This window comes from Phyllostomus hastatus, unplaced genomic scaffold, assembly GCF_019186645.2.
Source record: "Phyllostomus hastatus isolate PE091 unplaced genomic scaffold, TTU_PhHast_1.1 phas_scaffold_501, whole genome shotgun sequence".
Lineage (NCBI taxonomy): Eukaryota > Metazoa > Chordata > Mammalia > Chiroptera > Phyllostomidae > Phyllostomus > Phyllostomus hastatus.
The window spans coordinates 43142992-43169162 of record NW_025334033.1 but is presented as its reverse complement, the minus strand read 5'-3'; the positions used below and the strand labels follow the sequence as shown (position 1 = coordinate 43169162).

General features: G+C 42.8%; 1 protein-coding gene across 12 annotated transcripts in view; it reads right to left on the bottom strand.

The window, feature by feature from the left end:
• Positions 1–26171, bottom strand: part of SYNE2 (spectrin repeat containing nuclear envelope protein 2) — a 289942-nt gene that overhangs the window by 28932 nt on the left and 234839 nt on the right. For 11 of the 12 annotated variants that reach the window (XM_045822428.1, XM_045822429.1, XM_045822433.1 and 8 more), the window contains 13 exons: positions 25595–25725; positions 24412–24616; positions 22283–22462; positions 21446–21574; positions 19888–20042; positions 19640–19784; positions 18627–18721; positions 17163–17394; positions 14627–14821; positions 11764–11889; positions 7786–7941; positions 5479–5637; positions 4570–4736 (listed from right to left, as the gene is read on the bottom strand). In XM_045822428.1, the coding sequence (XP_045678384.1) occupies positions 4570–4736; positions 5479–5637; positions 7786–7941; positions 11764–11889; positions 14627–14821; positions 17163–17394; positions 18627–18721; positions 19640–19784; positions 19888–20042; positions 21446–21574; positions 22283–22462; positions 24412–24616; positions 25595–25725 (2075 nt within the window). Of the gene's footprint in view, positions 1–2672; positions 2800–4569; positions 4737–5478; positions 5638–7785; positions 7942–11763; positions 11890–14626; positions 14822–17162; positions 17395–18626; positions 18722–19639; positions 19785–19887; positions 20043–21445; positions 21575–22282; positions 22463–24411; positions 24617–25594; positions 25726–26171 lie in introns of those variants that run through there. The other variant, XM_045822440.1, reaches the window with a different exon arrangement.

The window sequence follows — 26171 nt, the reverse complement described above, 5'->3', positions numbered from 1 at the left end:
AGAGGCATAGTAGTATACAATTAATGTTTCATGTCATCAATCCAGATTCAGTTTTGGAGTAATCATGCCATTCATCAAAAAAATACATAGTGCTTCAAAGTGCCCTTCCTGTTGATGGAACTAACAGCATGTTTTATAAAAGTTTAGATGTCACAAAGGTAAGAAGCCGCCCGAGGGTTCACAAGGACGGCTACGAACTCCGGCAGCGGTTCCGATGGAGAGAGCCTGAGAACGCCGATGCCCACACCGGGGCCTGCGCGACCTCATGTGATGAAATCAGCATCAAGACTGACTTAGACTCCCTAAGCCCCGCTGGGTTATTTGGTTATTTCAGAAGACATGTCCTTCAGGTTGTCTTAAAGATTTTATAGAAGCTGAAGAACCCTTTGCAAGCAAGTTGTTTGGGTCTAAACCCCTTCCCCAACTTACCTACATACAAGGCAAAAGTAGGTCCACAGTTTTGAGTACATGAAGCAGACTTTAGTCTTGTATTGTCATTTATTAATTATCGTATTCTTTTACAAATGAACAACTGTAAACCGACTTCAGCCCCACTCTGTGTAGCCACACTAACCTTGCCAGATGCTGCCTGCATGTGTATGGATGGCTCCATAGTTGTTCTGGTGAGTTTTTCATCCAGGATCTTGTAATGGCTGATCAACAAGGAAACTGAGGCACAGAGAGGCCAGAAGACTTGTTCACAACAAGTGGCAGGTCCGGGACGTCTGACTTGGTGCAGCACCACATCCCTTCACCCTGCCGCTCGCTCTGTGTGCCCCAGACCAGTTCCACTGGCAACACCTAGACCCCACTTGTTAGAAATGCACATTCTCGGCCCCACCTGGACCTCCAGAATCGGCAGTCTGCGGGTGGGGGTCAGCAACCCATGTTTTCATGAGCCCTCCAGGGATTCTGATGCACGTTTGAGAACCATAGCTCTATAGTAAATGGTAAATTCTACACTGAGTTCTTGGTTTTAGAGAAGTTCTGATAAACTGCCTTTAAAAGCCAAGGTCTCAAAGAAGTGAAGTGCCCTTGGGATGCAGGGCACAGTGGGACAGACAGACCTGGGCTCTAGCCCCCTCTGTGCAGAACTGACTGTGGCCCGAGTCAGTTATTTATGATCTCTGAGCTGTACTGCCCCTCTTCGTCAAAAGGAGGGTACCGACAGCCCTTGCAGGGCTGTATCATGTATATGTATGTACACATGGACAGCCTGGCACTTGAAAATAAACAGCGCTGATTTTCCCCCAGTCACCCCATAATGGAGCCTACTGCCTGAAATGGTCAGAATTTAAAGTGCATTTAATTAACCCTGTTATTCATTTCCACTATGCTGACAATGAACCTGAAACAACAGGCCTTTTTTTTCCCCCCAATAAACCTGATTTATTAAGGTCTTGGATTTCTGAATACCATTCGTAACTTTACAGCCTTGCTCCAAATCTTATTATTTTTAATAGGAAATGCTGTCCCCTGTCACAGGAGTGAAGCTGCAGCAAACCGTGAGCACGAGAGAAAAAGTTAAATAAATAGTATTCAGAATTCTCGGGGCAAATGAGGCCATTAGTGTGCCTGGTTGGCACTATGCAAATCTAAGTTCTGCAGCCTGTCCTCCGACTTGCCTGATGATAATATGATCAGTAGCAGAGAGCAGACAAACAGCTGATTCTACATGAGGCTAATTTAAGGCAGCCCAAGCCTGCTGCCTCAATCTACAGATTCACCTGAAGAGGTAAACTCATTGAAGAGTCTCCTAGACTCTCAGCCATTGGTCTCAGTCTGGCCTTTGCTTTAGGGAAGGTAAGTTACTGGTATTCTCTCCCTAGTTCCTAAGTTGTTGCTGTTTTTTTCCTCCTCTCCATTGCTGTTAGAGAGGAAAGGAGAGACAGAAACACCGATGCAAGAGAGAAGCACTGACTGGCTGCCTCCCAGATGCACTCAGACTGGGGATTGAACCCAAAATCTTTTGATTATGGGTTGATGCTCCAACTAACAGAGTGATACTGTCCTGGGCCCCAGCTTCTCAGTTTTGAAGGGATTCAGTTCATTTCAGTGTAAAAAACCAGAAGGGTCTGGGGAACAGGGAGGCAACACAACTGCCTGAATCGGAGTCCTGTGGTTGCCTCATATGCTGGCTCTAACTGTGGCCATGCTATTTAACTTCAGTGCCTCCGTTTTGTCATCTGTAAAATGGGACAATGGTATCTACCTCTCAGAATTACAATGAAAATTAAGTGAAATCATACATAAAAGCACATTGCTAAGACCACAGCTAGCAGACAAAATATCTGCCATTATTTCAACTCCTTATTTTGCCAGTTGCTCCTTCCAAAAGGACCACTGAAATTTCACCTACTGTTTTTTTTTTCCTCACCAAGGAATTGGCTAAAGACAGGCAGCCAGAAAGGAGAGAGAAAAGCAAGTCACCTATTAAACTCTGTAGTGATAAAACCAAAACATGAATAATTGAGAATGGACTGTCACTCTAGTGTTCAGGAAGCACAGTCCATAAACAGACACAACATCGCCCTAGATTCGTGCCAGGTGCCCAGAAGACTTAGGATAAGTCTTCTAAAAACAGTGTCAACAAAAACACACTACACACAAGTTACCCAACAGACACGACCTTATTCTTGTGCACTGAAACGTTCATTCATTTCAACATATACCTGAAGCCCTGTTTTAAGTGCTGGAAACAAGACAGTCAAAAACACGGGTCTCATGGAGGAAAGATCTCTCTCACTACCAGACACGACTCAGGGGGTCCTCTTCTCTTCAGCAGAAATGCTCCTCCGTCTCAGTGTCTTCTTAGGGGAAACAATGACAACCACTCACTAAACACTGGACCCCACATGTGCCAAATGTAAGACGCACGCCATTCGTCCTCACAGCGGTCTCGGATGTGAACCGTGCTGTCAGGCACATTGTGCAGATTTGGAAACTGAGGCTTAGAAAGATTAAATCACTTAGAAAGATTAAAACCTCTTGCTTAAATCAAAAGGTTTCTGTGATGAGTAAGTGAGAAAGTCAGTGTGAGCTCCAAACCTGAGTTCTTAGTCCTCCCTTGGGCCTCCACAGATGTGTTTCTTTGAACTGGCCGTATAGAGCAGCTGGATTCAGCCCAGCTTATGCTGCCAGCCCAGTCACTCTAATGTTCGTCTTCGGCAGACCCTCTGCTGCTAAAAATCCACAAATGACTGGGTTCTACTTAAGACTCCAGGACAGAAGTTGAGATTTAAGGTCTTCTAGGACTTAGCCCCAACCTATTTTTGTAGCTTCATCCCCTGCGTCAGTGGGGCCTCTTGTCATTTCCTGAACAGCTTCCTCGCGGCTCTGCCCCTGTACCTGGTGGCTCCCGGCACACTTCTGTCTCTCTCTGCCACCAGTGATGCTCCAGGACCCCGAGCCCTCACTGCTCATACCCGGCCATCCGGGATCACCACTCTTCTGTGAGGCTCTTCCCAATCCCCACCCCCTCTCCAGGAAGATGAGATCTGAGCCCTCAAACCCCTCGGTTTTACAGCTGCTCAGATGTCGGCTCCCATTTACATAACTGACTCATCTTACTTCCTGTCTGTAATTCTCACAGCAGCCCGGTGCCTTTGCAGCAGGTTCACTCATGGTTACAGTAAACAATGAGGTAGAGGAAATGCCAAATTATTAGGAGCATCTTATTTTCACTACACCCAATACTTGTGTCACCTTACAGGTTCTCCTGTGTATTTTTTCCACATCGTGTGTGTGTTCAAAACATAAAAGCCCCACCCGGCCAGTGGCCACACAGTTGCACAAATGGTCCCCAAGCGGAGGGACTGTTTTTTCGTATGTCAGGTTGCAATGAAACAAAAATAAAACAAAACACATTTTGGTTGGGGCCTGTCTTTGGAGGCAGATTTTGAGAACAGAAACCATTTAAAAGCCACATCATCATCATTTTGTGTAAACATAAAATTGTCAGCCTTACTTCTGACAGGGCTGCTCTGGAGAATACAGCGTTGGTCTGTAGCCACAGCCATGCCTCCTGAGTCCCCGCTTAGGACCAGGTGCCCACTGGGCACTTGGCGCGCCTCGCACACAAGGAGAACCTGCACCTCGGGTGTTCCACACCCCAGCTGTGGGGTCAGTTGGGGACCTCCAGACCAGCGTCTAGAAATCAGGCCCACGCCCTGACCTACTTGCACCTGCCACCCACAGGCAGGACCCAGCAGGCGTGACTCCATGTGGGGGACACGCAAGTCCCAACACAGAGTTACAATTTCTAAATAACACCTCCTCTCAAGCCTTTCTTTCCAAATTAAGTTTCTAACTCTCATTCAAACCTAATCTAATTCATGTGAAATTCTGAGCTAAAGAAAAAAAAACCCTACTGAAATGGGATATACTAAAATAGAATCTTTCTATGTTGTTGAGACAAGAATTGCTACTCACTGCTGACCAAACTGTGCCTTCAGCTGTACGTGAGAAAACCGCTGGGCAACCTCGGCGTCAGGCTGGACTCAGTGTCCAGGTCTGTGGGGTAACTGCGGCGCCTAAGCGAGTAGGGATTGTTTGTAGACTGTTTCCTACCTTGAGCCGATGACATCAAAAAGGTGCTGCCAGCGGTCGTTGATTTTATTGAGCTTGTCATCGACCTCGGCTGCTCTAGTCTGGTTGCTGGCCTTCACCAACTGGTCCCCCATCTGCTTTAACTGTAACTTGTTTTCACTGAACAAGTTGATTTCTTCCATGCAGTCCTGGCAAGGGCACCGACACAAAAAGCCTCAATTACTGCCAAAAATTCACTTCTTTGCCGGACAATAAACACAGTTGCCTCTTGAAAGAAACATTTTTTTTTTTAATTAAAAACTTCTCACGCTTGTTAACACAGCTCTTCAGTGAGTGGCGAACCAGTCGAACGATGCCGGCTCGGCACACTGCGGTCCGTGGGGCAGCGGTCCCTTTCCTAATTGAACAGCCCCGGCTTCCCCTCACAGATTTCTTCCAATCTGATTATCTAGGAGTTGGGGGCAACTGAGTATAACTGAATTAGCCTAATATCAGCAAGCGTTTTCCTGAGTGGCAAGAACCTTTCTACCTTCATCTGTGCGGATCCGCGATGATGAGCCCCAGTACTGCTGGCCCCTCCCCTTTGGCAAGGGGAGCTCCGCCACACTCAGAACTAGGAAATCAGACCTAGGAAAGCCGTAACTCACTTGGGGTGCTTAAGAAGACGCGGGCCCTTCTCTGGACAGACTTCCTGAGGGAAGGTAGCTCTCCTCAGTACACAGCACCGTGCCTGCCTAGGTGGGCCCCACACTTCCCATCTCTCTGGAATCCTTACTTACCCACCACCTCTTCTCGGAGAAGGAGAAGAAAGAAAAAATCCCTTTAAATTTCTAAAATGTTACTGGAAACATACCTGAAACACACCATTTTGAGGAGGGCTGAGGATCCCGTGACAGCCGTAACTGCATTCACGTGGGTGCTGCTGCTTACCTTCTGCAACTTTTCAATCATTTCCTCGATGCTAATATCTGCCGTCTGTAGAACTTTGTTTTCCATCTGCACCAGCCACGCACACAACTCTTTATTTCTTTCATTGAACACAATCCACGAATTGAGTCTGTCTTCAATTTCCTGTTTGCGTATAGCCACCTGGAAATGAAAATGCACTTGGCAGCTGAGTCTGGGCAGAGAGGAAAGCGGTTCCGTACCCTCCCCCATCAAAAGGAATATGAAAGTCATTCATTTTAATCAGTAGCCCTAGAGGCTTAAGCTACTATGTTTTTGCCTCATTAACTCCTCGAGTTTAACAACGTAATTTTTTTACTCCTTTGATAAATGTCATAAACAGCAACAATATAAAGAATGTACCTGAACTGTAACTGACCAAAAGGACTCAGTTTTATCCAACAGTATCGGGTTATAGTAAAAATTAGAAACAGAGGTTAGATGAATACATTGAGCATCACTTAAATTTCTTCTGTTCCTGTTCTTTCAATGTACCTTTACTGAAGGCTTGCTAAAGCTAATTTATAACTTTATGACCCAAACCCTTCCCCTTTTAAAAAATGAGTCTTATAGCTTACTTAAGGACAATGTCCTGCCTACTTAATTAAAAAAACTATAATACAGATCAAATTATAAACCTAACATTCATAATGCAAATGGACCATGAAAATGAAAGTCATTTAAATATTCTAGTATTGTATTTCAAAACAAAAACAAAGCAACATAAGGTTAAAAAAAAAAAAACAGTGCACGTCACTCATTTAATTCACCTTTCCATAGTACTGCTGCTTTGGATCGAGACCATGGAAATGCGGCCCATCACCGATCTGCAGCAAGCAGGCTGACCCCAAACACCCAGTGCTCCCTGAGGCTCAAGCAAGCCCTAAGCTGGTATTAGTGAAAGGTTTTCCTCCTCACAGGGTTCGTTCACATTTACTACTTCACTAAATATAAAAGTAAAGAATAAAATCAGCCTTTCTAAATGTAAAGAAAAGTCTTCGCCAATGTTAAAAATCTTTTGAACATTAGGGTTAGAAGGGGTAGCTGAAGAGTTCTTTTGGTAGTTTTAACACCCCACTTTACAAATGGGGTAACTTAGGTTGAACTGCTAGAGATTTTCCTACTCTGTACAAAAACACCTCTGCTCCTTGCAGAGTGAGGCAAAAAGCACCTAATGCTTGTACACCCACCGACCAAGTGTGCTAGAAAGGTGAAAGAGCTAGCTCCCCAAAATCAGTTTGGTGTTTCTGTTCCTCCGGGCATCTATTTATCTTAGCTTTAAAAAACCCCGGCATATGGCACAGCCTCATTGTGGTAGGCTTCCTGATGGTAACAATTAGGAACATCTGGACCCCAGTCTTGGCTGCTTACCTTTCAGGATACTTTTCACATTTTCTAAACATTTTCTTTTATATAAAATTTGAATAAAAATTCTAAAAGGACATTGAATAGGGTACATTGTGAATATTAAATACTAAAATCAGAAAGGGCAAATGTTTTTACTTTATTAAAATGCATTCAAAAGTGTCTGAAGTCAACTCTTAAAAATATTTCTCGTAATTCAAAAAAATGAGGCAGGAATTTATTTTTCTTAGAATTACATGTTCTTAAACAAAGATCTATTTGAACCCTTTAATTCCACCCTGATCCCCCCACCTCTCTCTCTCTCTCTCTCTCTCTCTCTCTCTCACACACACACACACACACACACACACACACTGGAGAATACCCTAACCACAATCCAATTCTTAATCAGAAGTGAGCCACCGAGATACCAAGTGTAGCAGATCATCTCTTTCAGAGAGTTCTGAAAACCAGCTGCTAGAATCAACATCGACTGCATGTGAATGCACAGTTCTCAGATAAAAGGCAGCTGATGGGGCATTAAGTGTGACTTGATCCAGAAGAGATGCTGCAGAGATTCTACTCTAAGTCCAGTAGCGATCCCTCTGCTGAGTCCTGATTCCAATGTACAGATTAGTGCTTGTCATTTGCACAAGACAGAGCACAGCCCACATAGCTGATCATAGTTGCAATACCCCCCAACATTTAAACATTATTTCTTTAAAAGACTCATTAAAAATGTGCCAAGTCTCAGCACCGAGTGCTAGAGAAACAAAGGGTCAAATCGGCTAAACAGTGTTGCGCCTACTGAAGGAACAGCGGCCCGCCGGGGCTCCGACTGAAAGGGCCTCGGGTTCAGTGAAATTAAGCTCTGTTCTACTTTGTCTGGCCTTCAGAGACATTTCAATAAACTCCAGAACAGCCGGGCCCTGCAGTTAACTGACTTACTCTTAAGCAGAGGTCCTCCCATTGTCTGTGCAAATGCTCTATCTGCTCCTTCAAAATCATCACGTCCTCCACAAGAATGTGCTGGGTTAAGTCGGTTTTCATTGTGTGAAGTTCTTTCAAGTTCTGAGTCCAGTTAGCCAAAGACTTCTCTAGTTCCTGCATTTAAACACAAGAAAAGGGAGAAAAAAACAAAAACAAAAAAAACAAACCTTCAACTCAAACTGCTGTTGTTTCCAAACCTGTAGGCTAATCCTTTGATTGGACTCTGGGGGAGGGGAGGCCCGGAAGGGGGCGGGACCAGTGGAAAGAGAAACAGCCCCGGGCGCGGGCGCGCGTCTGCAGCTGGGCTTGGCCGGGTATCCACCACCTTTCTCTCAAAGGAAACTTTTCTACCTCTGTTTTCATTTCCTCGGGTAGTTCAAATTTTTACATAATGAATTCTACTTTAAAGTCATGTAAGTCTTTACGTTTATTTAGAAGAAAACAACAATCACACATACAGACTCTTAATTCTGAAACTATGTTATAGAAATATATAAAGTGTGATTCCCCATTTAAAAAAAACAAACATCTAGGAAGTGTACTGTTGATACTGTGGTAATCACGGAACAACAGTTTCTGTTCCAAGGGAATTATTTTGGTTAACTTTAGAAGAGAAAGTTAAATATAATGAAAGAAAAAGTAAATTGTTCTCTGATAGCCGAGATTGGTTAGCAGAAAATTTCCTCTGACCCTGGGAACTTAATTTTTTAAAGTGCATTATCTGTCAAATTTGAACTTTTTGAATTCTAGGACTTAATCAAGAAAGTTACTTTCACAACAAGGCAGGTAAAAGGAAACAGACAGAGCACTCAGGGGTCGTTTATATTGCACTTAAACAGTTCTTCATACTTGAAGGGTCTCCACTATACCTACCAATATGTATCTGAAGGAAACACTACTTATTTATATCAGAAATAAGCCCTAGAGTAGACAACAATGAAAATGTGTTCATTTTGATTGATTTTCAGAGTTCTGAAAGCTTCATTTAATATGATTTCACAACTTGCCATCAAGAAGTTTAATAAGATGGTGTGGAGAATTTCCTTTAAAGGTTGTGTGGAGATTAGAAATGATATCTTTATCAGAAATCAGAGGGAGGTAGGAACTTTCTTAATCTAATAAAGACATCACCAGCAAATATACTTAAGAGTGAAATTTCAGAATAATTCTTTTTTAAATCAGGATTAACACAAAGGAGCCAGCCACCACTGCCTCTGCTCAGCACTGTTCTGGAAGTACTGACCAGTGTAGAAAGGACAGAAGAAATACATATAATTAAAAGGAAGAAACAAAAAAAGGGTCATTTTCCACAAATGGTGATTGTTGACAGAGATATCTGAAGGAATATATAAAAAAATATTGAAACTAACAAAAGGGTTTAGCAAGGTGGTTGAATATAATATCAATATATAAAAGTCACATTTCTAGGCACCAGTGATAAACAGACAATATAATAAGGAAAAGGCAAAATTTTCAGTATTTTCAGTAGCTTCAAAACAACACATGAAGGAATAAATCTAACACAAAGATTCACAATACTATTTAATAAACATTATTGAACACAACCAGAAGGAGCAACATGCCATATCCAGGAACAGGAGTACTCAATGTCAAAAAGATGTTACTTTTCCTGAATTAATCTACAAATTCAATACTATTCCACTGCAAGTCTTACCAGGACTTTTCCTAGTTTGACAAACTGCTTCTAAAAGCTGTGGAAGATCAAAGACCCAAGGACGTCCCTGCCAAGGTGGGTGAACAAGGAAGGGGCGCATGTCACACCTGGAATGAAGCCCTGATAGAAAAGCTGAGATAGGCAGACCAATGGAGCAGAGAACCAAGAAAGAGACCATGTGTATGTGGAAACATGACATTTGACCCTGGGCCATTCAATAAACAGGCATCGGGACAACTGATTATCCATATGAATAAAAAAAATTGGATCTTCAACTCCAAAGGTTTGCAAAACTTAATTCTTCAATGAACAGAGATGTAGATTACAGAGCAAAACTTGGAACTGTCAGAAGAAAATGTAAGACTCTACACTTTATCACTTTAGTATGGAGATTTCACAAAAGAAAACAAATCATAAATGAAGATAATGATAAATTCATCTATAACAAAATAACAAAACAATCCTTTTTTTTTCCCAGCAGTGACACCAAGAAAAAATACAAAAAGAAGCTCTTGGATGGGAGAAGACATTTGTAATGTCTACGCTCAACAGAGAAGAATTATCTAAAATAAATGAGTGGCTATTTCAAATCAATAAGAAAAAGGAAAACAGCCCAACAGAAACATGAGTAAAGAATGTAAACTGGCAATTCATAGAAAGCAAATCTGAAGGGGCAATAAACCTGAAAAAAATGTTCAACTTACTAGTAATTAAACTACAAAGATATACTACCCATACCCATCAGATGATCAAAAGTGTTAAAAAAATTTTTTTCACAACACAAAGTGACTGGAGAAGGAATAAATTGTTTTATATTGTTGTAATGCATACAACACAACATGAGAATGAATGAGTAACAGCTATCAACACTGATGACTCAAAATCATGAGAGAAAAAGGTTGCATATGTTATATATATAACATGTACTGTTCATGTAAAGTTTAAAAGTGAAAGTAATATTACTGCCCTGGTTGGTGTGGCTCAGTGGACTGAGCACTGGCCTATGAACCAAAGGGTTGCCGGTTTGATTCCCAGTCAGGGCACATGCCTGGGTTGTAGGCCAGGTGCCCAGTAGGAGGAACATGAGAGGCAGCTATGCATTGATCTCTCTCTCTCTCTCTCTCTCTAAAAATAAATAAATAAGATGTAAAAATAAATAAATAAAATCTAAAAAAATTTCAGTGCTTGCTTTGGCAGCATATATACTAAAAAAATTTCAAAGGTAATACTCCTATATGTCGCTGAGAACTACAGACACACAGTAAAATGATAAAGCAGTGGGCTGGGGAGGGAAAGTGCATTGGAAATCATACAGGACACTAAACCTGCATTTGCAATGCTTTACTTTTCAGACGAGTGATGGTTTTGTGGCAGTCTGTCATATCATGGTTAAGTTAAAAATATTCTGCATGTTAGAAACACTGACAATGAGAAAAAAAGATGCGGGGAGGAGGACACTAATTTCCCACACAGCTTCAAGTGTGAGACTACTCACATCTTCCTAATTTTTTCAATTCCATTGCTGAAGTCACCAAAGAAACAGAAGAAAACCAACCAACCAAACAAAAACAAAGTGTGTTTCCCATTGGCTCCTGATATCTTTTGAACATCAACCTGCAAATAGGGAGGAGACGCAGGAAGTTCCTGACCTGGGAATCTTACCAACGCAAGTTCCTATCCATAAGTTTGTCCTGTCTGCAAAGACCTAAAAGGTGCGGAATTCTGCCTAGTGTGATATTAATGAGGCTGAATACAGTTTGGAAGGTTTTATAAAAATGTTATAATTGAGACTGGGAGTAAAAGGAGAAAACTGTATTTGAACAATGATTAAAATAAAATAAAATAAAATGTTGTAATTGAGCAAAAAACTCAACCTATTGGCTTTTAAAAAATGAATTCTTTAGTCATACTTTACTCTCATTTCAAAGACAAGGTCGTTTGATAAGGGGACAGCTTTCAATGTCATCTCAGAGGCCACATCTTATACTACAGGGGAGAACCAGATAGAAGCAGGACCCCAAGAGAAAACCCCAAAGACACTAAGAAGTGAATTTCTGCAAAAGTCTTTCATTTCCATACATAGATCTCAAAACGTATGGATTCTGATTCCTTTAGAGACCAGGATGCTTTGTTAGATAAAACATAGGGAAAATGTTTGCCAACTGTACATGAACACCTGGTTTCAACATGGAAACTGAAAACAAACACACACTTCAACTTCTCAGAAGACAGCTACGTGATTCTCTCGAACACTATAGTACCTTAATCAGCTCTTTCTCTTTTTGGAGATCCTCATGAGTTTCTGGAAGAGGTTCTTTACTTTGTGCCTTTAAAACGTGCAGCCTGCTTTTCAGCTCTTTGATTTTCTTTTCACACTGGTCCCAGGTCTATTTGAAAACAATATTAAAATTGGTAAGTACTTTTGCTATTTAAGAATGAGTTATAGAACTGGAATAACTTATCTAATCTATGTACTGTATTTTGCCATGTATAATGCATACCCATGTTTTCGGCCCAAACTTTCAGGGGAAAAAATCTTTCGTTTTAATTTTTTAATTCAATTACTTACTTATTTATATTTAGATGCTTGGTTTTTTGTATTATAAAGGAATTTTAGCATTTATTTTTTAACATGTTATGGTACAAGAAATTTTATGTAACAAATAATTACAAAATACAAGAACAGATATAAGGTATTGCAGGTACCACCCATGTATAATGCACACCTTAACTTTTCCCTAACATTTGGGCAAAAAAGTATGCATTATACAGGACAACATACAGTAACTGCTTTGCTAAATGTTTTTGCAAATCAGAGACCTAGTTCCTTTCTGGAATGAACCGTGGTCTAAAAGAACAGATGGGACACCAGTCTGGTTTGACACCTCTTCGCAGCTTCACGTGTGGCTCATTCCAACCACTGGGTTGGTTGGCTTTCGTTTTAAAATACAGTTGACCCTTGAATGACGTGGGGTGGTGGTTAGGGGCACCAGCCGAGTAGAGTTGAAAGTCCCCATTAAGCTAACCCTCCATATCCACAGGTTCCCAACCACAGAGTGAAAATAGTTTTTCATCTGCAGTTGGCCAGATCCACAGACGTAAAATCCCAGGGACGCGGAGGGCCGTCCACATTTACTGAAAAAATGAGAGGACCCGCACAGTTGCAACCCGTGTTGTGCAAGAGTCAACTGTATTTCTTCCTCCCTCCCCATAACCCTGATCTATACAATCTCATTTCTATTTTAATTTTTGGAGAAGTTCACATTTAAGAACTATAAGAATTCATCTTCAGCCCTGGCTGGTGTGGCTCAGTGGATTGAGTACTGTCCTGTGACAGGTCACTGTTTCAATTCCCAATCTGGGCACATGCCTGGGTTGTGGGCTGGGTCCCTGGCTGGGAGCGTGCAAGAGGCAACTGATGGATGTCTCTCTGGCACATTGGTGTTTCTCTCCCTCTCTCTAAAAATAAATAAGTAAAATCTTAAAAAAAAAAACAACTCATTATCAGCGTTTAGTCTGGGGCACGTGCTACAGCAGCACCATTAAACCAAAAGCCCCTGACCACTTTCTCGTCTTCTTTTCTGATGCTGCCCTCCACCCCCTCACCCCCTTTCTAGAAACAATGGCTTCCTGGCTTTGGCGGTCCTTTCACGGTCCAGCTTCACTCACTCTCCACCTCTTGGCAGTGCTGACAGCCACCTTCTGCTTAAAGCACTCGCAGGTTTCTAAAGTATTTTCACCTTCACTGTCTTATGGTAAAGGTAATATAACCTTAGGAGACAAGGCAAATATTATTACCTTCACACTTAAAATGTGAAAACTGAGGCTGAGAGGAAGCTGACGGGCCCATGACGGGAGCTTGGTCCAGAGGCGACCCAAGGCTGCAGGCCCCCCACCGCTACCCCTGGTGCTATTCTTCTGTGGCATCTCTTTTTCCTTGGACCTTGCATTACCGAGCAAATAGGGGCCTGCAGTTTCAAGTTCAGGGTGTTTACAATGGATTCCTTAGGGTTAAGTTTCTACTCCTGAGGTCACTAAAAGCAGACGAACATAAAATCGAGCAGTACTTCAACCCTCAGTACAAAGGACACCTAAACATACTGGGTTGGCCCAATTCTACGGTGACACCTCTTGTAAGGGGAGGCCAGGCGTACAGCAAGGTCAAATCTCTGGAACACGACCAAGAAAGCAGAGAGGGAAACAGAACTGTGAGTCCTCATCTCCCTCACCAAACCCTCAACTGCGTTTACTATCACACTGTACAGACATGGCGGGTGCTCAGCACATGTCTGCTAGTGAATGAAATTTGCAGTCTGTATACTGCAGAAAATTCGGGTACTTTGTGCATGGGGGAGATGCCCAGGCCCTAACTCGAGACATAGTTTTTCTTTATTCAGAAAAACATCTCTGACAAGTGTGGTTATTTGGTTTTGACACACATATACACATCGGATACTTTAGGGAGGAGAGTGAGCTACAAGGAGCAGGTATGCTCAGAGAAACAAAAGGAGCAGACAGCTTCACATTAACTGTGCGGAGAGGAAAACCATAAAAACCACGTAAGACCTCAAAGAGCGCAGTAGTTAGGGTCTGGGTGCAAAGCAGCTCAGAGTCCTTGAGAAAAACTTGGTATTTTAGCATCACAAAATCATAATGATTTCCCTAATAATGACTCAAAAGAACCTTTTAATTCTTAAAGCTATAATCATAAATAATCTGTGAAATTCACTTACACAGAAAACTGCATTTTCTGATGGTAACAGAAAGAGGAAGTTTCACTTTGTTTATTTTCATATGCTATACCCAAGGACAGACCACGTGTGGGACATTAACTCGGTGTGCTGAACTTCGATTGGACATTAGCTAGTTTCCTGTTCCATGAAAGTAAATATAAAATAGAAGTTCCACTATTTATGTACTTAATACTGAGCTTTTGCAATGCTATTAGTACCATTCTACATTAAGTAACTGACTGACACGATTCATGGGGTAGCAGGCCTCAAGGTCCTTTGGAAAACTCAAAATATCATCCCCAAGTCATTCCCCTTGTCACAGAGCAAACAAAAAATCTACGTATGTGCCGCGCTTGCGTATCGGGAGTGGGCCAGCGCACGGTGGGTGTACCTCCACAATGCTCCGGAAGTGCCTGACGGTCTCCCCGACGTGGCGCCGGGTGTCCGTCCAGCTGTCCCGAAGTTGCCCGAGTCCCCTCTCTATGGACTCTGCACTTTCCAGGTCAGCTGTCTTCAGTAATTGTTCCCCAGCTTCCAAGGTGAGTGCGTAGGTGGTTTGCTGTCTCTCGAAATGAATTTCTTTATTCTAAAAAGAAAAGGAAAAAAGTGACTTGCTTAAGCCATGTCAAACTTAACCTATCAAAAGACCTGCTCCTCTTGCAGCCTTCCCTGACCTGCTCAACAGCACACCATTCCTCACAATGCTCAAGCCGGAAACCTAGTCATCTTTTTAACTCATTAATTTTTATTTCATTTTTATTGTATATTTTCCATTACCATTTATCCCCCATATACCCTCTTCCACCTTTACCCACCCTCTAATCCCCACAACCACGCACTGCTGGCCTTGTCCACCAGTTCTTTTTATTTGTTCCTCGATCTCCCCATCCCCCCACCACCTCGATTTAGATTTTCATTTACATGCCACATCCAAACCATTAGCAAATCTTGTAAATGCTACCTACAAATATATATCCCTTTTTGTCTTCACTGATCAATCCATTTTTTTTTTTTTGATTCAAGAGATGTGAAAGAAAAAGACGGGGGGTGGGAAGAAAGGGAGAGAGAAACACTGATGTGAGAGAAACACTGATTGGGGTTGCCTTCCACATAAGCCCTGACCGGGAATTGAACTTGCAACCTTTCAATTTAGGGACAACACTCCAACCAAGTGAGCCACAATGAGCAGGGCTTACCCTTACCTCATCCTTCATAACAACTCTCCAAGACTATTTAAATGGCCTAACTGGATTTGGCAGACTATTTTTCACAAAAAGGTCACAGTAGTATTCCCTGCCCCACGTTCTTCCAGAATTGCCACTGGCTCTCAGGTGGTAGTGCCTCTGTCCCCTCCTCTTGACCCTTTGTGGGCATGTGATTAATAGAAAATGGTAGAAGTGACACATGTGACTTCCAAGGCTAGGTCTAAGGGAGGCAGTAGAGCTTCTCCCTGGATCTCGCTTTCTTGGGGCATGTGCCTTTGAAGCCGTGAGCGTCCATGTCAAAAGTCTGGCTACCAGGAGCTTCTGCGTGGAGGGACCACAGGGAATGATGCCCTGGAGCCCCAACCGCTCCAGTTCCTAGCTATCTTAAGTCTTTCCATCTGAAGTGCTACATATGAGAGTGAGTGCACCCTCAGATGAGTCCAGCCCGAGCCGTCGTCTGACTGACACGGCCCGAGACTCTAAGCAAGAACCTGCTAGCTGAGCCCTGCCAAGCCCCGGAACTGTGAGAGGCAATAATCACTGGTGGCCGTTACGCAGCATTAGATAGGAAATATACTGGGGTGCCTGCTTCTCCTTTGGCTCCTCCACAATCCATCCCGCTCAGAACAACCAAAAGGGCTTTAAAAAATAGAAACAGAATCATGCTGCTCCCTCTTCCAACTGAAACTCTTCAACGGCCTCCTGTTACGTCAAGACTGTAACCCCGCTTCCACAACTTGCCTACGAACACTCCTCCCCGCCTGCTTCTCAAGTTCATTTCCTATTGCTGCGGCCCCACTGGCTGTCCTCCCGTCATACTGGTCCTCTTTCTGTTCCTGTGCTCGGATGAGCTTGTTTCCACGGTGGGGAATTGGGGAGGCTGTTCCATCTGTCTGAAAGGCTCTTTCCCCAGATCTTTGCCTGGCTGGCTCCTTCTTATCATTCAGGTTCCAGTTTAAGTATCACATGCCCATCTACAGCAGCCACCCAGCCCTTCCATTACTGGCTCTGTTTCTTATTCTTGAATTTGTCTGATTGCCCCCAGCAGTCAGACAAACCAGCATTTTCTTGTTTATACATCAGTTTGTCTGAGTACCCCCATGAGAGTGGGAGGCTTCTCCTAGTGCACACCACACTTCCAGCACTCAGAACAGTGATGGGCACAGGGCAGGTGCTCGATATTTGATGACTGAATAAATGAATGAGGAAAGCACAGGATTTCAGAAGGGGGATGTTTCATTTCACTATACTGCTAGAGAGTGGTTCTGTAGCACAATGGAAGCTGCCCTGGGAATTGCCAATCAATTACTCTAGCCCTGTGCTGGTCAAGCAACTTTCTGATTGAAAACTTTGTTGCCTAATAGAATTTGCCCTTCACAAGTAAGCAAGAGTCCCACTATAAACTACCACATTGGTGGCCAATTAATATATTACTTAAAAACTTAGGTGGGAGGAGCCTGTCATTCCAAACATCTCCCTTGACCTACTCATGTCCACTGTATCCCTACTCCCACAGCCAAAGAGAACTTCACTACTTCTGGATGGATGAATGAGATGGGGTCTCTGCCCCTGAGAGGCTAGGGACCCTCGCCAGCTGGTCTCCCATTGCAGTGAGCACACCTGAACCGTGACATCACAGAAAACCTAAAACCTGCAGTGAATGAACCTCTTCCACATAATGGCCACCCCACGGTTCTTCCACTGCTCCTGTGCAGGCACTACCTTCAGCTCGTGGATCAGGCTTCTGACTTGGTAGAGACTGTAGCAGTCCTGGCTCTTGACTGCAGACAGCAGGCGGCTGGTGGCGGTGAGGAAGCGGAGCAAATCCTCGGAGGTGGAGAAACACTGCCACTGCCTCACCAGCCCAGCGACCTCGCCCTTCCTCTGCCGAACGCCCTGGACGGCGCTCTGCCACTGGGCCTTCAGCTTCGTGAACTTCGAAATAAATTCCGGTCTTGGGAAAAACAGATGGTTAGAGAATCCAGACATGAACATGTAGAAAAAATAACTATCACAGAAACTCAGATTTGCTATGGACATGCACAATTTACATGAAAAACAAACTTCTTAAAATCTTAGCACCATTCAACTTAAACACGATGGGGAACTTGGAGCTGGAGCAGGGACAGCATGTGGTTGGCAAAGAATTTTTAGCAGAAGATATATGCACATGAGCTGGGTACTTTGTCAGCATGCACGGCTTAAACCAATGGAAGCTGTTTTAATGCCCATTATGCCAAATGCTGAATGGGAAACTGCACATGGGATCGGCGGGAAAGAGGTGAACAGGCGGGTACCTGGTAATGTTATCTATTACTTGAAGGTTATACTTTATGTAATTTCAGCAATAAAAAACATGCTTTCTGCAACTTCTCAATTAGTTCTTTACCAGATAAGTGACACCTGCCACATGAAAAATAAGGCCTTTTATTTATTACAGGGAAAGTCATGCTTTGCTGAACTGATCAAATCAAAACCAGTTGATCACCCTGAAACTGGCTTAAATTTATTATTTCAGAACTAGAAGGAGATGTGCTTTATATTTCTTAGTTATGCTGAAAGATGCAGAGGTACATGGGTGGTGATGGTGAGGAAAAACCATCCCTACCAGGACATTTGGAGAAGGATTCAACAGGCCAGGCACTTCTGGGCTCTGTCTGCCATGTGTACCTGTTGTGTGAGCAGGTTCAGTTACTGTCACCAGGATGGACTGAGGGGCTCTGCTCAGCCTGACTGGCACTGCCCAGTGACCCCCGACCCCAGGTACACAGCATGGGGAGAAATGCTTTCTTTCACAACGATGACAGAGCTACTTGCTGGGGACAGCAGCACTTTCAGAATTATTTCTTAAATAGCAAAACAGCATGAGGCTGAAGGTACAGAGGAAAACACTCTACTGAAGAGTGCTTTAGGGTAAAACATTAGTTAACTGTACTTGGTGAGTGGGTTGGTCCACTAACCCCACTCACCTATCATAGCAGAGAGTGCCCCTATGGTTTCCATGGCCACATAGCAAGACCCCATCCTAGTTCAGGAAAAAAACCCTGACCCCATGGTGGTCGACCAACTGACATGGCCACCAGGCACTGGCATGGTCCAGATTCACGTGTTGGAAGCCTTCCACGACTGCCTCACCCCCATCACACGCAGACACACGCATGCACGCACATACCCGAGACAGCTTACCTGTTCTCTATTTCTGTCGTGTCCAAGAGTTGTAAGGACCGGGTGACATAGCAATCAGCAATTGCCTGGTTCATAGAAACTTCAGCTTCCAACATCTGCATGTGAATTAAAATATAAAATATCAGCTCATAGAATTCAGTTTATGAATCTGGATCTTATATTTCTTATTAAAATCTAAGCACACAGACAATATCTAAGATGATTATTTTTCAAACTATTTGAGCCTACCTGCAAAAAATGCTCAACCATCACTCAATAGCATCTATAAATATAATCTTAGAAAGAAAAAGATCCAACAATAACTGTGATTAATGCCTGTTTACTGGGCATTTGCTATTTGCTAGGTGAAGTAAGACATGCATTGTCTCACTTATTCCTCAAACACTGGACTTAAGTGCCATTATAAAATCCATTTGAAGAGGAAGAAGCTAAGGTGTAAAGAAGTTCAGTAGTTTATTCAAGGTCATTCAGCTCTTTGGCTGGAAGGATTTCATATTCATTGGGTGACAATGTTACAATGCAGAATTAAATTAATTACATTGAAAAATTATAGTGAACTAATCACACCCACTTTGAAAGGCAGGATCCGTGTATAAGCAAGCATATTTCCAAATATATATGAACACAAGTGTGGGGAAATTCCTCTATGAAATTACTAATGAGGCAATTATAATTATATCATATTCTTCCATATGTATTTTTTTAGGTTCTCCCATATTTTAGAGAATCATTCAGTGAAAATGAAAAGATGAGTTGAAGTACTTTAACATGCTCTTGGAAAAGTGGTATAATGTTTGCATTCTGCAGAAGCAAAGTTGTGCTAGTAGATTCCACTTACTGCAGAAAGTTTAGTTCTGTCATTAATGAAACAAGAGTAATAACACACTGAAAACCATGCAATGTGTGAGAATCTGACACATGATCAACAGACAACAGAACTTGTATTTTATTTAAATCCATCTGTCCCTGACGTCCACCCCAGGGTGAGGGGTCCCAGGACACAGTCTGCCTACCTCATAGGTTTTCTGCTGCTCCAGGAGAGCCGGAAGGCTATTGGCAATATTCATCTTCAGCGTCTCTTCTATCTTCTGCAAGAGTCGCACCCACTTTTCACAGTAATGAAGAAACTGTTCATTTAATCCGATTCCCTGAAGCTCACTATAAAGGTTTAAAAACAAATAAAACAGAGCCATATGACAATGAGCTCCTGCTGTGAATTTCACTTTACTTGGAGTGGAAGGGAGAGGTGGGCTATGCTGACCTGCAGCGGTCCAGCGCGGTAGCCATGGCCCGATTGCACTGCCGGGTCACGTTCTGCAATGTCTTCACAGCCATGTCACTAACAGGGAGCTTGAGGCTTACTTCATTCAGGTGTTCAACATCCGGTGAGTGGGCTGTCAGTGCTAGCACACAATTCTATTAAAGAAACAACAACACCAAATTCCAGATTTTTGGACAATAACATTTCTACATGATAAAAGAGTGGCGGAGACCCTGCAGATCACCCTCATGTCAGACAGGAGGAAAACGGGGGCCTACGTGCACCAGTGATCTGCCCACAGCCAAGCTGCTCGTTAGAACCAGCCCTGACCAGGCCTCTCATCCTGTGGCTTTTCCACAACGAGCTGCACACATGACCTAAACAGCCCAGGAAATAGAAAGTCATCTCCGACTCTGTCTTCCAGGAAGACAAAAACGAGTTTTGTTTTGTTTTTGAAGGACCCATTCTAGACCTTCAAATCCCATTTGGTTTGCCAATGACTTGACCTTCAATAGATCACGCAGCTGACCTACAAATCAAACGAAAATTTAATCCTTACAACAACCCTAGTAAAGAACGGTACTTTAACATCTGTATTTTGGTAGAATCTAAAACCACAGAAGAATGAAAACTTCAAAATTTTATTTTTAAAATGATATTCCAGGGACAGCCTCAAGGTCAACAGTATGTTAAGCAAACATCCTTTACAATATCCACAGTGTCACTGCAGAACAGTCTAGGTCAGGGTCGGCAAACTTTTTCTGTAAGTGACTATGACAGAAGTCATTTAGCCTTTTATGAGTCATATGACCGCTGTTGCAACTACTCAATTCTGCCCCTGCAGCATGAAAACTCCAGTGGTCAACACGTAAAAGGAAGGGATGAGCATGTGCCATGGGCTCCTGACTCCCGGTCTTGGTTATGAAGACTGGTACTTAGGAGTGTGCAGGGTCCAGTACTCTTTAAATCTCCCATTTATTTATGTAATTACACTAAACTTACTTAGCTAATAAATTAAAAAATATACAATTAATTTATAGGGCATTTTTCTTCAACCAGAAAAACTTAATTAATCACCACAGCCATTTCCTAGATTATTCCCATTGACTGAAGCTAACTCGTAAAGACATCAAAAATGAAAAATCCACTAAAATTACTATGGCATATTACTAAAATAGAGCCCTATATTGTCACATTTTTGTAGAGCTTAGGGAAAATAAGGCAAGAATGAATGACATATAAATTACTATGCTTAAGAGTTATGATACAAACAGATTCTCTAATGTGACACTAACTAGCTTATTTTTTATCCTATGATGAGCCTTTAGAAATGATACAGAAGCCCTGGCTGGCGTAGCTCAGTGGATTGAGCGCGGGCTGCGAACCAAAGTGTCGCAGGTTCGATTCCCAGTCAGGGCACATGCCTGGGTTGCAGGCCACGGCCCCCAGCAACCACACATTGATGTTTCTCTTTCTCTCTCTTTCTCCCTCCCTCCCCTCTGTAAAAATAAATGAATAAAATCTTAAAAAAAAAAGAAATGATAAATATTGGCAATACCAGGAATGAATCAGGATTTTTTTCTTTTTCCTGTCGGCAGAGGTTATCCAAATTCTCTTCTTCATGCATAATAAGACCTTTCAAAGATTCCAGCTGGTCCTCAAAATCTTTAAACTGTGATAGAACAAACTAGAACAACAGAAATTTTCATTAGAAACAATGTTTGTGTGCATATAGAACAGAATTAAGCACAGTCTTGGGAGCCGAAGAAAGTTCAAGTTGTTTCCAACACCCCTGGCAGCACATTGGTATTCTGAGTCTTCAGAAGAGTCCTGACCTTCACTCTGAGCCTTTGGCAGAGCATGGAGCCTTCAGGGATGAACGGCTCACCTGCCTGGGGGGGCCATGCAGAGAAGGGTCAGTCCAAACTCTGCTCCCTCAGTCCTGTTAGATAAATATTTTTTTTTTCTGCTGCTGTTGAGATGTCATATTGGAGTACAAAGGCCTTCTATGCAGCCTTTTGACAGTGCTCGCATAAAAGGCTTTTCAAAAAGTGAATGCGGAATGCGACAAATGGCTTATGACTCAAGCTCAATCACCCCAGTGGGAGATCCAAATAACTGTTAAGATTGAACAGTGTATGAAATATCTGACTCCTTAAAGTAACATGTTCAATAATGAAGATATGGTTGCTCAAGATCTGCCCATTCCCTGTGTGATGGAAAAACCACATACTGGAAGAATCATGTGAAATGGTAGCTATTTCCAGGGCAGCTTTATTCTGCAGTTGCCGCCAGGAGCAGCCCACAAAGTACAGGTTACTTCATAAGATAGAAGAAATTGAGGATAATGGGCAAATGCCCAAGACTACAGCTTGAAGGACAAAATAAGACGAACCTCAAATTCATCTGCTTTCACAAGCAGCATCTTTTCCAAGTAGGAAGCCCTCTGGAGGGAGTGCTGGTGGCCAGAGAGAAGCACGTGGGGGTCAGACTCGGCGGGCTGTGGCAGTCGGTCCAGGAGAGTGGAATTTTGGAGAAAGGCTTCTTTTGTCTTCTGCACATCGTGCTGCAGCTCCTGGAGAAGAAACAGTGATCCCAAAACATTTCTTCCTCCTTTCACAACAAGAATCCCCCCCCCCCGCTCTGACTCCATCGACATCTAGCAGAATTTCTGCCCTGAAATTGTGCACATGGCTTTTTGTTATTGTTTATCTTAAAGAGCTGAGAAAGCTAAGCAGGTCACTGTTTACAGATGCAGGTTACAGATGCTGGTTACAGATGCAGGTCACTGGTGCCGTTCTGAAATCTGCCAGATCAGAGACAAAACTGACCACTGACGGACAGAGTTGGGGCTTCTAGGTTTTAGGGACTGGAAATCACCTGGTTGAGCCTGTACCTTACATGTTTAATCTTGGAACACTAGAAATCTGCTTTACTGACATTTAAGGATCAGTGCAGCCTCATCCTCTGTCTGAGACTTTGTGACATAAATGGATTTATCTGCAGAGACTGGAGAATCTCATTAACCAAGCAGACTTAAAGGCAACTCTGGAAATACTGTGTGTGTGAATTTCTCTTTTGGTTTTCTTTTTTCAATAATAGACCAGAAATACAGATCATGTCTGTTGGATTCTTGTCTTTCTTATTAAATTGGTTAATATTTCTTAATTTGCCCTATAGTATCAGAAGATATAAAAGGCAGGTGGTTACCCAGTTTAAAATTTGAAAGTAGTCACTTTCTGGGCTTTCACTAATATAATAGGATAAAACCACAGAGGAAATCATATGAGGGGAGGTCCCCCCAAAAGCCCCGGAATTTATTTATAAAAAATTGTGTGTTTATTCTTACATGTTTAAACTTCAGTCACCTTCCAAGTACTCTCCATTTGATGCAATACACCTAGTGACACTTTTTTCCACTGCTCAAGACAGTTTCTGAACTCGTTGATTTTGATGCCTTTTGGTGCTCATGCTGTTTTTTGTTTTACCTCTTCCATAGGGCAAGACGTTCCCCTCTGAGAACTTTTTTCATCGGGGAAACGAAAAAACTTGGAACCAGGTTAGGTGAATAGGGAGGGTGGGGCACGGGGTCATGCCATTTTGGGTCAAAACTGCTGAACTCTCAGTGTGGTTTGGGCAGGTGCACCTGTAAATCACCCTACATGAAATGGGCAAATGCATTGAAAGAGTTTTCAACAAAATTCACTGAAGTTGAACACAGCCTCTCACAGCAACACCAGCTGATACACCGATACAGGCGGGTTCCTAGAACACCCGCCTAGTGGGGGAAGCCTGGATTACAAGGGGCCCACTTGCCTGAAGATAATTCTGTTTTTTCTTGGGTCCTCTCATACAGCTCTTAAATATAGTCTAAATATCACTATACCCACAGAAAAGCCATATTAACATGGAAGTGAGGCCATGATTATCTTTTTTCATGGTATTTCTGAAGCAAGAGATTCCACATCTGTTATTTATAGATAATTACATTCAGTTGAGATACTTGTGCTTTTTTAAAAAATTTATTTTTTAGAGAAAGGGGAAGGGAGAAAAAAAGAGGGAAAAGAAACATCGATGTGTAAGAGAAACAATGATCAGTTGCCACTAATTGGTTGTCTCTTGCACACCACCAACCAGGGACCTGGCCCAAAACCCAGGCATGTGCCCTGACTGGGAATTGAACCAGCAACCTTTCAGTTCACAGGCTGGCACTCAGCCCACTGAGCCACACCAGCCAGGGTGAGACAGTTTTGCTTTTATTTGAGACTCTGAATGAGGCTTTTGGTTTAGAGATTTACATGCTAGAGGAAAAGGGGAGACTTGCAGCAAGGTCAGGCGTCAGCTACGTGCTCCTGACCCAGCTACATGCTGCTTGGACCGGGCCTCTGAGCCTCCACACCCCCCAGTCTTGCCCGTGACCTACGCAGCCTACTTTGCACCTGTTCTGACCCACTTCTCTGTCCTTGTGCTCTGTCTAGTCCCTAGGTCTCCATCCTTGTTTTCCCAAATGGGCTGTGCACCCACCTTTATGTCCCGTAGGGCTGTGGTCAGGATCTCTGCCAGGTTGTTTCCAGACATGTTGATGTTTGCAAGTTGGTGGTACTTGGCCTCCTGCTCTTCCAGCCTTGTTACAGCCTCAGTGTGAGCGCTGGCAGCGGCCTTCCAGAGCTGGAGCAGACTCTGGGCCTTCTGCAACTGGTCTGCAATGTCTTGGTTTACCTGGGTCCACCTGTCAGGGCACATGAACAGGTCTCTGGTCCCAACCTTTTCCTTGCAGCAAAAGCTCAATGCACTCTACCAGTAAGTTAATAGCAGATGGATTGTTTAGACAACACTGTTACTGCCTGTCTTTAAAATGAATTGTACCATCACTACATAAACAGAAGTTCAAATCTGAATATTTAACTGACTTTAAAGTTCTCAACAAAAATATCTATTGTAGTATGACTGCCTCTCAGACAAACATGGAGAAAGTACTGAACTGAATGCCTGATAAAACCTCTCCACCTGGCTCCTATTTTATAGAGGAGGTCTTTAAATAGGCCTACTTAAATTGTGTTTATGTCCAATTTATTCTCCAATTAGAAAAGCCACATACATTCCTAATATAAAGTGCAAATAAAGTGCAAAAATAGTTTTCATTCCACGTGCAGACTGCAGTATCTTGCCTTTCTCCCCCACCACTAAGTCAGCTGTAGGCCAGCTTTCACACCCCATTCAATACAATAAAAGCTCTGCAATTAACTAGGGCCTTACTTCTAATGGAGATTTCTATCATATGTGCTTCACCAAAATCCCTTCCAATCCCACGAATCACTTCCCCCAGGGTATTCCAACATCCCCTTTCTTCCATCTTATGATGTTTCCAGTGGAACAGACTGCCCATCTGCCTACCCCTTTGTCTGTTTCTGCCTGGGATTTTGGTATCCCTGAGCCTTTAGTCCTAATATAGTAGCCTTCTGAAAATGGCTACTCTGGGGCTGTAATTATGCTATTTCCAGATTGATTATACCAAACGCTTCTACAGGGTAGGTAATAGCCTTCACAACATCCAATTTTACATGAATTAGATCCTTCAAGACAGCAGAGGCCAGAATAGTATGAAATCAGTGACTTCAGATGATTAAGGAGTAAGAACACCCATGTCACTTCATTTGCCACGTCGTTAAGATCCGATCTATTATTCAAATTGCATCCTAATGCATACCTCGTGTGAGTATGTTGGCACTTCTCTTCGATTATTTCAGCCACTGAGGGGCAGTAATCTTTGAGTTTTCCAATAACTTCCTGGAGTTTCTGCCAACTTCCTTCACTGCTCTCGGCCTCGTCTTGAAGAGCCTGAGAACAGAGAGCAGGAACGTTCGTTTCAGAATGGCCAGGCTGATTCCAAAGGAGGCAGCAGCTTTTCAACACCTGCTGTGTATCACAATGACAACACTCAAACCTTGATAGGACTGGGATAAATTATTAGAAATGTGAAGAAGAAAACACCTGAGACAACATCTTTTCACCTGAGACAAAAACTTTAGAAGGTATACGAAGAAAAACCCACCAAAGTCCAAAACCTTTATATCATGAAACAATATAGATGTTCAACATAAAGAAAAATTCAATGTAAACACTAAAACTTTTTCACTCACTTGGCCCATGCGATTCATTTTAGAATCTCAAGTTACACTTCTGAGGCTGCTGTTCAAAACGCGGTTTTGTGCATCTCTGTCCAGGGCACAAGCACAACTGTACCCACTGCTGTGCCTGCCTTCACTGGAGGTTATCTGCCCACA